The following is a 12,548-nucleotide window of genomic DNA, read 5'->3' on the forward strand; positions in this document are numbered from 1 at the left end:
CTCCTCTCCTCTCCTCTCCTCTCCTCTCTTCTCTTCCCTTCTTTCTTCTCTTCTTCTCTGTTGTCCCTTTCTGGACAACTGACAAGATTTACAGCTTGTCTGCTGTTTTTGTTTTTATTTGTTTTTTTAACTCTAACAGATTTGTAATCAAGCTTCACTTGTGTTTGTTTTTAAATCCTTTTATTAAAGAGGCTAAGAACCCAAGGGGTAATTCCTGTTTCTCCAGTATTATCTGCAATGATGAAGGGACCCCCAACTCTTTCCAGTAGCACCAGGTAGAGTAGAAGTCAGCAGCTCTGGGTTCTTTTCTAGGGCCACATACCAGGCTCAGGACATAAACTATAAAATCAAGACACTTAAGGTTGAAATTTTATGGCTGTGAACTAATTCTAAAACTGTGTTGTGCCTCAGTTTCCCCTTTCAGACTGTGTGGTACTAAAACCAACATCTCATTAAACTATACGATAATTCTCTACATAAACCTATATATTTTGTTCTCTATATTAACTTATATGATATATTCTCAAGTATTGCTTTTGGGGAGTGCTGGAAGCTCTCACTTCTTTTCCCTTGTTTCATTAAAGTCTGAGTTTTCAAGTCTCTTGTTTCGAAAATTTTCCATTTTCACATATCCTCTTACACGTCTTGGTGACTAGGGTTAGAATCTTATAAGTACCACACAGAAGAAAATACATTAATTTTGTATCTACAATGATTCCACTGATTTTTGAAACAAATCTATTCACAGCAAAATGTTACTATTCTTGTTAACATGATGACAGCTGGAATATTTAATTAATAAATTGACTTTTCCAAATATATGTGAAGGTAATTATGGTCACATATTATTTGTATTTATTTCAATTAGAATTTACACATCAGAAGATGCTAACCTGTCCTATAAAAGGTCTTGTGCAATTCTCTAGTGGCATTGGTGATCAGAAAGACATGATGATCTGAGTCTGAAGCTGGAGACACATAAATGGAAAGCAGGTTGAGGTTGGCACTTAGATAATTAGAAGACAGTGTGATGATTAAAAGAACAGAAGAATGAAGAATTGGAGTAAGACAGGAGTTCAAAAACAATTTCCAGGAAGGTTTGTAAAGGGGATACCTACAAACAATGATGCATATCATTAACCTACTGGGCACTTGGAAGCAGACCCTGGAGCAGTTGACCTCAAGACAGATTTTTCTTATCAGGACTCCCTTCATGAAAACAAGGCACTTGATCCTCACTGCCAACATGGATAAAAGGCACTTGACCCTCACTGCCAACAGGGTTCTCTTCTTCTGCCTTTGTGTTTTTCTTAAGCTTTATTTTTTTTTTACTGTGAGTGAAAAAGAACTGCTGACCAAAGCCTCTTTCTTACTACTATGGATACTCCATATTTATCAAAAGGATTATCAGATGGTCTATGTGATCACCATGTATGAATAAACAATTCAATAATTTTAAGAAGAAAATCATCTCAGATATTGGAGCTTTCTCTTAGGCTTCTGTAACTGTAATGCAGGAAGGGAGGCAGTCCTGCCACCTTGTCACTCATTTTATAAGCATTTCACTGCTGTGTTCATTGTATATGGCATAGTTTCACCTACAGACAGTGCTTCAGCAAACATATACATTAAACATATTGTTCCCAACTTGGCCCTCTAGTATTTCTTCCTCATCCCTTCCCTTTGATCAGTCCTCCTTTTTTTCCTAGACATATCCATGTTCTGTGCAAATTCATGATTTTATGCGTCTATGTAAAACTGAGCAGCTACACATGAAGGAAAATAAGCAATAGTCATTTCTCTATTTGAAGACTCTCTGTGAAGCAGAATAAGATTCCTTTCTATTCAAATCAATAAGAAACAAAATTACTTCTTAGACAACCTTTGTGGATATAATAAACCGTGTTAATTGCAGAATGAGGCTGGAATGAATGAAGGTGGCTGAGAATACAAAGTTGGTGTTTTCTTTTGTGTTTGCGTGAAGATATCTGGCTCAACACAGGCATATGATGTTGGTGCTCTAGCCCTCAACATTTTGAGATCTGATCTTGCTAGTTGAGTGGGTTTTGAATATATATTTTCCTATTCCTTTTGGTGATGAAAATATATATTATATTTTGAGAAAAATAATTACTATTCATAAAAATAACTAATATTTTCCAAAATATTGGTATACAGCCTATCCCTTAGGGTATTCAATAGCGACCTTATGAAATATATGTGATTGTGATTTTTTTACTTGAGGAATCTGGGCCTAAGGAAAGACAAGTGATCGAACAATTCCCAAGCTGAATTGTTGCCAGGCATTAATTCAAAAAGTCTATATAACATCATTGTTTTAGCAAGCTGCTAGATAACCACCCATGACAAAGTCTTGCTAATTTGTAATGTGTAAAAGTAAGCATAATCTAAAAACATTAATGGTCTTTCTGAAGTTGCCTGACCTGTCTTACTGTAGTTGAGCATAACACCCTGACTGGAGGTGTGACTTCCCCAGTCCTTCTTCCTTGATCATCATGGTAGACTGCAGCAGCCAAATTGGGAATTTCCAGTTACGTAACTATACTGTAGAGAGTTGCCTGTGAAGGGCTCTCAATGCAAGTTCCACACTAGAAATCTGGAGTGGAAGAACTAACTCTTGAGAATTATTTTCTGACTTCCACACAAGCAGTGTGGTAAACATGTACCTGAAACCACAGAGTAATAATAATAAATAAAAAATAAAAACAAAGCCCCAGCATCTAGTCTACATGAAAAGCCACCAAGCTTTGTGGTTACATTTTGGATGATCAATCATGGCTGTCAACATGATGCCTCTAGCAGGGGGGAACACCACCTGAAGAATTGTCTCCATCAGATTGGACTGTGGGTGTGTCTATGGGGCAGTACTCAACTTCATATGGAAAAGCAAAGAAAAAAAAAACAGAATGGCCAAAACAATCCTGTACAATAAAATAATTTCTGGAGGCATCGCAACCCCTGACTTCAAACTCTATTACAGAGCTACAGTACTGAAAATAGCCTGGTACTGGCATAAAAATAGGCAGGAGGACCAATGGAACCAAATAGAAGACCCTGATATTAATCTACACACCTTCGGATACCTGATTTTTCACAAAGAAGCAAAAAATATCAAATGGAAAAAAGAAAGCATATTTAACAAATGATGCTGGTATAACTGGACATCAGCATGTAGAAGAATGAAAATAGATCCATATCTATCACCATGTACAAAACTCAAGTCCAAATGGGTCAAAAACCTCAACATTTTCTTGATTTCTAATTGATGTAGGAGGGCTCAGGTCATTGTAGGTACTGTTTTTCCTAAAGGAGTGAACCTGGATTGTATAAGAATGGTATCTCACTTTGAGCATGAAAGCCAGCCAGTAAGCAGCCTTCCTTTGTGTTTTCTCCTTCAGGCTTTTGGCTTGAGTTCCTGACTTGGCAGCCTTTGATGATGGACTATAACCTGTAACTCACATAAAATGTTTCCTTCAAAACTGCTTTTTGTCAGGATGTTTTTCACAGAAAAAGAGGACAGATACTTCACAAATACTGAATGTCCCAGTAGGATAATGTCCTTAGCAGGAGTCAGCCAGAAGCCCAATTGTCAATTTCTATGTACTAACTATACTAATTTCTTGCAGGCATATCCAAGCCATGGTCTCCAGGTTCCATTTGCCCCAAATAAAGATGCAAAATACTAAATCATGAACTTTTCTAACTTATGGAAACATGTTTTTTATGTCAACTTTGATAGCTTCCTTATGCATTTCTCCAATGAGTAGTTTGTAGAGGACAGCAATGTCAAAAGGTTGCATGTATCTGCTTAATTCCCTTCTGTCTCTTCCTCTGTGCCCACGAGAACTCTAGAGGTAGAGGTTAGTTAATGAACTTAGAAGACTATGGGCATGATGACCAAACTATATGTTTTTAGTGGTTTCATGGCATTTGAACTGACCACACCTTCTCTCTGGAAGTGGTTCAGTACAAGGAGAATAGATACTGTATAAATCAATGATACTCAGAAAAGCAAGGCAGACACATTTGTTGGAGAAACAGCGTACTGCCGGGGCTACACCAGCATTAAAGATGAATAGAGGCTCAGTAGCTGGCTCTGCTAGATTCTTTAGATTCTTTTCAGAGTTAGTCCAAAGGAATCTCAGATATTGATGTTCTGGACCCAGCACTGTCTCTCCTTCCAAATGTGAACATATGACAAGTAGCAGGAAAACTGTGGTGTACAGGTGGTTCCCCCTTTTGTTTTAACTTTATAGTAAATAGATTAAGTATGGTGGCAGTGCTGAAGACATGCTTGCCTGCCTCTTTGGCTGCCAGACTAAGAGAAGATCAACCCCATGGAACTGGAATTTCTCCAACACTCTCCTGTTGGGAGTAATAATAAGCTGAAGCCCCATGCCAGCCAGAGTTGGAGCTCAGCTTCTACAAAAGATTCCAGACAATGCTGACAACTTGTCAGAAGAGCTCATAGGTGAGATTGGAGGCCAGACAATGTCAATGGGCAGGACCACCTTTTGACTGGAATTATTTAGAGGTGCAAACTTCTTGTCCTTTTTAAAACCTATCTCTCATGATAACAGATCACAGATGGACCTGAGGTAGATGCCATTTTGTTCTCTGTTACCTTAACCTGGTTTCACCATATTAAGTACATCTCCCTCTTATGCACTCAGTATAATCCATGTTTTAATTTCCCTTCTGAAAAAATGTGGCTGCTCTCAACTTGTTAGGGCAGCCAGGGACAGGTTTCAGTGCTAACCACTCCAGCAACGACAGAATGTTTGGAAAAAGCATCATTACAGTTTCCTTTGAATGCACTCATCATCTTGTGAACGTTTCTCATTTTTGTGACTGACTATGACCCGTGGTGTAAAGATATGATTGAGGTTTATGCCTAAGCGAATACATTGAGTGATCTGACAAGCAACTCTTTTAAGTTTGAAATAAGAATATCCCTGTTACTTTCAGGACTGGACAGTGACTAGCTCTACTCAGATGGTATATAGCTTAGAGCTCTGCGCAGGAGAATTTCTCTTTCCTATTTGAAGCCAGATCAGTGTATCTGAGGTGACTGTGCCAGCATTTGTGGTTCTCACCCCAGGATTTTTTTTCTATGTGTTACTTTATAAAGTTCTCTATTGGAACACTCATAAAGGACTCTGTGTGCCTTCCTTGATCTGCCATCTTATGTAACTAGCATGCCCATCTTAGGAAGGAAATCTGCTTATGCATATGCAGCTGCATGAGTGTATATGTGCAAGAGCCTGCAAAGGCTAGAGGGCCTGAGATTCTCTAGAACTGGACTTACAGGCTATTATTAAATGACTGATGTGGGTGCTGGGAACTGAATTCTGGTCCTCTGCAAGAGCAGTAAACACTTTATTTCTGAGCCTTCTCTCCACCTCACCACACACCTTGTTTATTTTTTGAGGCATCATCTCTTACTTTTTCTGAGAGTTGGTCAACAGAGGTGGGATGTCTGACTAGCAATTCCCTAGGATCTATCTACCTCCACCCCTGCTCTTCAGTGGTAATAAACTCAAGTCACCATATCTGACTTTTTAGGTGACTTCTGGGCATCAAACTTAGGTCCTCATCGTAAACACTACACTGGTTGAGCTCTTAATCCCTTAGTCCTTCATGGTTACTTCAGCATCATATACAAGTGACTTCATTACTACACATCTAAATTTCTCACAGGACTTCTTTCTCATCACTGTTGTGCCATTAAGTGTCCTATTAGAATTTATAAAACAGTTCTCAGGCTGTTCTCTAGGTGCTGGACTTTGTGCTAACTGCTGAACTAGAGTCACAGTGATATTCCAAGATAACTCTTTTGTTTTTTCTTTTTTTTCTTTTTGCATCTGGATTGTCTCAATTTTACCTCTATTTTTATTTTATTTTTACTTAAAAATTCCCACCTCCTCCCCTCCTCCAATTTTCCTCTCCCTCTCCCCACCCCCTCCCCCTCCTTCTCCAGTCCAAAGAGCAGTCAGGGTTCCCTGCCCTGTGGGAAGTCCAAGGTCCTCCCCACTCCATCCAGGTCTAGGAAGGTGAGCATCCAAACAGACTAGGCTCCCACAAAGCCAGTGCATGCAGTAGAATCAAAACCCACTGCCATTGTCCTTGGCTTCTCAGTCAGCCCTCCTTGTCCACCACGTTCAGAGAGTCCTGTTTGATCACATGCTCCATCAGTCCCATTCCAGCTTGCTTTGGTGAGCTCCCATTAGATCAGCCCCAACGTCTCAGTGGGTGGGTGCACCCCACGCAGTCCTGACTTCCTTGCTCATGTTCTCTCTCCTTTTGCTCTTCATCTGAACCTTGGGAGCTCAGTCCAGTGTTCCAATGTGGGTCTCTGTCTCTAGCTTCATCCATCGCCAGATGCAGGTTCTATGGTGATATGCCAGATATTCATCAATATGGCTATAGGATAGGTCCATTTCAGGCTCCCTCTCCTCAGCTGCCCAAGGACCTAGTTGGGGACATCTCCATGGACACCTGGGTATACCTCTAGTGTCAAGTCTCTTGCCAACCCTAAAATGGCTCCCTTAATTAAGATATATACTTGCCTGCTCCCATATCCACCCTTGCTCCAAGATAACTCTTGTGTCTCTAAATCTAAATCTGACTATCAGACTGTTGAGACAATGAACCCCAATGAAGCAGGAATTTCTTCAGGAGTTTCGTGATGGGAGAAGGAAAGTCACTAGTTGGAGAAATGGAAAGAGATTTCATACAGTTCTGACAAATTTCCCTGCCACGTTACAGAATGAGACTGAAGTTTAGATAATGATGGGCAAAAGTGGATGGGACCACCCACACCTTACCTAGACTGCTTAGATGTGGATTTTTCATGGCCCTGTACTTACACTTCAGAATCCTTAAAATCCTAAGGCACACTTGAGTTCTCTTTGTCCATCTTTCTGACATGGCTTCCTTGATCAAGTCACTCCCCCTGACACATACTTTATATCATTAAGTTGGGTGTTTTATCGACTTCTTGATGACAGATGGCTGAACTTGGCTTCTTGTGGCACAGGCTATGACACCAATTTTGGTAACAATATCGGTGCAACCAAAAGGTATCAAAACATATACAGGAAGCTTCTGGCATCCTTGTCCCTCTCCAGCAGAAGTCCCATGGCCAGGCACAGAATTTCCTGCCTGTCAGCACTGCCTGCGGCGGCAGTTGCTAGTGTGAATAGGGAAACTGTAAAGTGTCTGCTTCTGAGCACCAGCAGCCTGTGAGTGCCAACTATTGTTGTTGTAAAGGAACCCAATTCTAAATCTGTGTACTTGGATCGCTGTGCTCAGTTTATTTAGAACATGGCATTTGGAGAGAGATAAAATACCAGCACAGTTGCCTGTGTCTTATTTTCTTGAGCAAATTGGTTGGATCTTTCTGCCTAATGATTAGCTAGCTGTGGGATATAGCAGGGAGGACTGCTGAAAAAGTACTTTATCATGGTGCCTATTGTGCTAGACCTCCTTTGGGTTGTTAATTTGAGTAGGGATAATCATCTGTATTGATTTATAAGTATAAAATTGAGTTTTGATGTTGATTCAAAAGAATGCAGGCATGAACAGTTTGATTTATGGTGTTATTAAGGCAAATAATTAAGATTCAGTTTCTACAATCTAAGGTTGCCTGTCTGGTGTTTACATGTCAGAATATTGTCAGCAGTTTCTTGCTGAGAAGCACACCCCAGATGTAATGTATAATTTACTTTTTTGAGGCCAGAAACATATTTTATTGTGACCTATTGGAGACTGAAGATGGGGGACAACTTCCGACTCAGTAGTTCTTAGGTGAGAGTGGGTTGACTTTGAAAGAGGTGAATAGATTTAGCAGACAGTGATTCTGTAGGGTAAGTATAAATCATGTTGATTACCTTGATTCTGGAGGTAGCTGCTAATTTTCAGCCATGGAAAACTGCATTCATAAGATACCCTTCCTACTTAAGTGATGGAAGCTATTGCTCCAAAGTGTATGATATCCTGAGGTTTCAATTATGAAGAAAACAGCCAAGTTGATTTTGTAATGCCTTGTGGTCATGTATCTGATGATCACAACGAATGTACTTTTATTTCCAGCTTGTCTTTGTGTGTCTCACCGCTCTGGCTATGCCACTTTCTCTATTCTCCCAGCTCTGTTTGTACTCCTGACATTTGTCACACCAAGTCATAATTCTCTGACTTAGCTAACTTTAGTTTCAAAGCATAAGTTGCATGAGGTCAAGATTCAAGCCTTTGTCTCCAGATAGCAGCTGAGGATATACTAAACACTAAATTAATGGGATGGTTCTGTAGTATCAGGGTCCTGAAAATTCTTCAATGTGGGTTAAAGAGGGACAATGAGACACACTGTTGTGGTTAAGGAGTTTATTAGTTTATTACTAGTCTGTCAAAAACAGACACAGACCATAACATGGTAGAAGTTCTGAAGAGAGTTGAAGGTCCTGCACCAGAAGCAAACAAAATGGTAGGGGCTTTAAGAAGGGAATCATAACCCATCAGGCAGAAGCATGAACATTGACTTATAGTTCTCTAAAGACAGATGTGGTTATATAACAAGAAACTGAAGCCAGGCTCTTTGATTCCCAAGCAGCAAACAGGGAAGGGGGTATAAGTAGGATATTCCCTGTGATGTCTTCTCACTTCCTTGGGTGTGGTAGTTACTCTTGTTGGTCACCTCTATACATCTGGAAGAAGAAATCTGAATTGCAAACTTGCCCCTATCAGATAGATCCCTGGTCAAGTCTCTTGGTCATTTTTCTGATTTTTAATTGATGTGATGTAGTCTAGCCCACTGTTGGTATTGCTGTCCACTGGTAGGTGATCCTCAGCTATGTAAGAAAACTAGTGAAAAAATGAACCAGGAGGAAGCCAGAGAGCAATGTTCTTTTGTGGTTTCTCTTCCAAAGCCCCACCTTGCACTGCTTTCTTGACTTCTTCTCTTGATAATGAACTATACCATGTAAGATGAAATAAATGTTTTCTTGCCCAACTTGTCTTTGGTCATAGTGTGTAGTCATAGCGATAGAAAGTAAACTAGAACACCAGATAAGATATTCAATACCTGGGAGCTTTTTAGTTAGAGACTCATAGACATGTCTCAAGTAGGCTACCTGTCAGTATCTGTTAGTGGAGGTCTACTGCAGGTATTGTGGTCTGATCTGAGCATTATGTTCTTACAGGTCTCACCTGTAATGTCCCAGTATATACTGGAATACTTAGAAATTTTGCAAAAATATCTCAAGAATTTCAAAACACAAGACTGGCTCTGGTTTTCCCACCCTTGATTTGATTTTTCAGAGCTGAACCTAAAACATCTTCTAGATTTGGGTGATGTACTCTTTTGAACACCATAGTCATACCATGTATCCTTGAACACACTTTCTAATGGATGCCATATGTTCCTGCAGGGAGCATGACTTCAGCAACTTCACCTATCATTTTAAAATGGGATCCAAAAAGTTTGGAAATCCGGACACTCACAGTGGAAAGACTATTGGAGCCACTTGTGACACAGGTAAGGAATTTGTTACTATGTATGTTTCCATGGTGAGTTCCATGATCCTATGAGGACTGTGGAAGTCTTTAAAGAGGATATATCATGCCATCATACTGATTACTGAGTACATATTTCCCCATCTGAGGACTGTCTCATTGCCTTACATGATTTAAAGTAGCTTTTAGCAACTATGCATATTATTTTTTTAAAAAATAAAGTTGTTGAGGTAATTAAAGAGAGGGTCCTTGGTGAATAGAGCCCTCATTTTCAAGACTGGATTCATTGTCTAAATGGGCCATTCCTAACTCACTGTTAGATGCAGATGCATAAGGGAAAACAGTTGACAGTAAGCTAGCAGTGAATATTTATTTAATATCTTTTCACAGTTTACTGTGGCAATCTTCATCCTAGTAGAATGGAAGGTTGTTCCATTTTGGGTTTGATACATCTCCAAGAGGTGACTTTCAAAAGCACGGAATGTCATCAGGATTTTAAGTGCTGAAAATTAATGTAGAGTGTCTCATGAATCATGTCCTTTGCAATTTGAACTCTTAAGCTCCTGCAATATGAAAATGTGAACTTTTTATGATGCATTTGTAGAGATTCATTATGCCACATGAAGCTCGGGGCTATTTTTATTGGTTTGTGCTGGATGCTCTAACAAATTGCCATCAAGTTAATGGCTTCAAGCAACATAGATTTATTGTTTGGTGGTTTTAGAGGTCAGAAATTTTAATGTCAAGGCACCAGCAGTGCTGCATTCTCATTGGATACCTCAGAAGAAAATCATGTCCTTGCTTTTCCTAGCTTCTCTTGCATTCTGTGGCCTCTTCCAGTATATCTGAGGTCAGCAATATAGAATCTGCTTTTCTTTCCCTAGCTTCTGCTTTATTCATGTATGCTCTATATGATGGAATCTCTTAGCTCTGTTATGTTCAACCTACTCAAATATAACAGAAAATTCTCTGCATATGCATATTCTTAACCTAATTGCATCTTTAGAGTCCCTTTGCTATTTAAGGTAACACATTTAGACTTTCCATGAATATTGCATTGAAACCATCTGATCCTGGGCTTTTTTGGTAGGGAGGTTTTTGATAACAGCTTCTAATTCTTCGTGACTAACAGGTCTATTTAGATTGTTCACCTGGTCTTGTTTAACTTTGGTATATGGTACTTATCTAAAAAAATTGGCCATTTCTTTTGCATTTTCCACTTTTGTGGCATACAGGCTTTTGTAGTAAGATCTAATGATTCTCTGAATTTCCTCTGTGTCTGTGGTTATGTCCCCCTTTTCATTTCTGATCTTATTTATTTGCGTGTTCTCTCTCTGTCGTTTAATTAGTTTGTCTATCTTGTTGATTTTCTCCAAGAACCAACTTTTTGTTTCATTGATTCTTTGGATTGTTTTCTGTGTTTCCATTTTGTTGATTTCAACCCTCAGTTTGATTATTTCCAGTCTTCTACTCCTCCTGGGAGTGTCTTCTTCTTTTTTTCTCTAGAGCTTTCAGGTGTGCTGTTAAGTCTCCAATGTATGCTTTCTCTGTTTTCTTTAAGTGGGCACTTAGTGCTGTGAACTTTCCTCTTAGCACTGCTTTCATTGTGTCCCATAGGTTTGAGTATGTTGTCGCTTTATTTTCATTAAAGGAAGACTTTAATTTCTTTCTTAATTTCTTCCTTGACCCAGGTGTGGTTCAGTAGTTGACTGTTCAGTTTCCATGAGTTTGTCGGCTTTCTGGGGGTAGCATTTTTGTTGCCTTCTAACTTTAATCCGTGGTGATCTGATAAGACACAGGTGGACACTGATATTTTTTGTATCTGTGGAGGTTTTCTTTGTTACTGAGTATGTGGTCTATGGTGTCTGTTTGGAGAGAACTGGGGTGTATCATTCCCCGTCACATGGGTAGCCTCTGCGTCCTCCCCATGTACAAAATATTTTAATCAAGTCTAAGTTACTGAAGGTCTCAACCATTATATCTTCAACTGAATTTCAAAATCTCACTTACTTCATTGCCTTTAAAGTCTACAATCTCATGTGAGCCCTGTAGGGATAAGCTAAGCAAAGTTGTTCTACACCAGTGAGCAAGGCACTGTCTTCTGAAATGAATTGTTAAGAGAAACAAGCAACCTTAGTTACAGACATTCCAAGTCCAGAAACGAGGAAGTATGAGGATAGACTTTGCTAACCTTGGGTGTAGATCTTCTGGGAAAATGTCACTAGATTCCAAGTCCTGTAGCAACCCTCAGTGCTTGATAATCTGCCCTTTGAATCATTTCTTCTTTATGGAACACTTGCCATATTGCTTCTATGCATATGGACCATAGTTTCATAGTTTCTGCTGGTCAAATTTGAGGGGTACAGTAATTCCACTGAGGTCTGCCCTTTTATGTCCAAGGTTTTAAACATTTCAGGAATCTCTTAGTTTCCCATTTGTACCTGTGATGATTCATTCTGTTGAACAGTCACCTCTAGTATGTCTTTCTTTGATATTCTCATGTACAGGCATTGTCTTTGTGAGTGGTCAAAGGAACCCCATGTCACATGACTAGGTTCTTCACAGCACCATGTACTGACTGAATACTCTATAGTGTGTATTGATATAAGAGACTAGCAAAAGGCCTTCAGGTCATACAATGGACAGCCTCTTATTAAATGAAAATCTTTATGGTTTGAGAATGGAACTGATATATAATAACCCTTGAGGAATGAGGTTCAGTAGGAGACAGGCCATTATTCCTCTGTTTGAGCCTTGAGTTGAGAAAGAAAGTGCTAGAAAGAAACAATAATGTATGTAAAGCCACTTAAAATGGCCTTAAAGTGGAAAGGAGGCTTACCTTTAACACCTCAAGTGGGTATTCAGTAGGTCAGGCATGGTGGCTCATACCTTGAATTCCTAAACTCAGAAGACAGAGGCAGACCTGATGTACATAATGAGTTCCAGGTCGCCCAGAGGAGGTAAAAAAGAATAACAAATAAGGAAGGCTAGAAGGTTAGCAAACCCTCTACCAAAGT

At 39.5% G+C, this 12,548-nt stretch overlaps 1 protein-coding gene across 3 annotated transcripts in view; it reads left to right on the plus strand.

Annotated features, from left to right (window-relative positions):
* The window catches only part of Ctnna2 (catenin alpha 2), a 1,150,887-nt gene that overhangs the window by 132,174 nt on the left and 1,006,165 nt on the right, over positions 1–12,548 (plus strand). For all 3 annotated transcript variants that reach the window (XM_026787990.1, XM_013352850.2, XM_026787991.1), the window contains exon 2: positions 9,447–9,553. In XM_026787990.1, coding sequence (XP_026643791.1) covers positions 9,452–9,553 — 102 coding nt within the window. In that variant the 5' untranslated portion in view covers positions 9,447–9,451. The remainder of the gene's footprint in view (positions 1–9,446; positions 9,554–12,548) is intronic.

This window comes from Microtus ochrogaster (genome assembly GCF_000317375.1).
Source record: "Microtus ochrogaster isolate Prairie Vole_2 chromosome 14 unlocalized genomic scaffold, MicOch1.0 chr14_random_3, whole genome shotgun sequence".
NCBI classification, from domain to species: Eukaryota; Metazoa; Chordata; class Mammalia; order Rodentia; family Cricetidae; genus Microtus; species Microtus ochrogaster.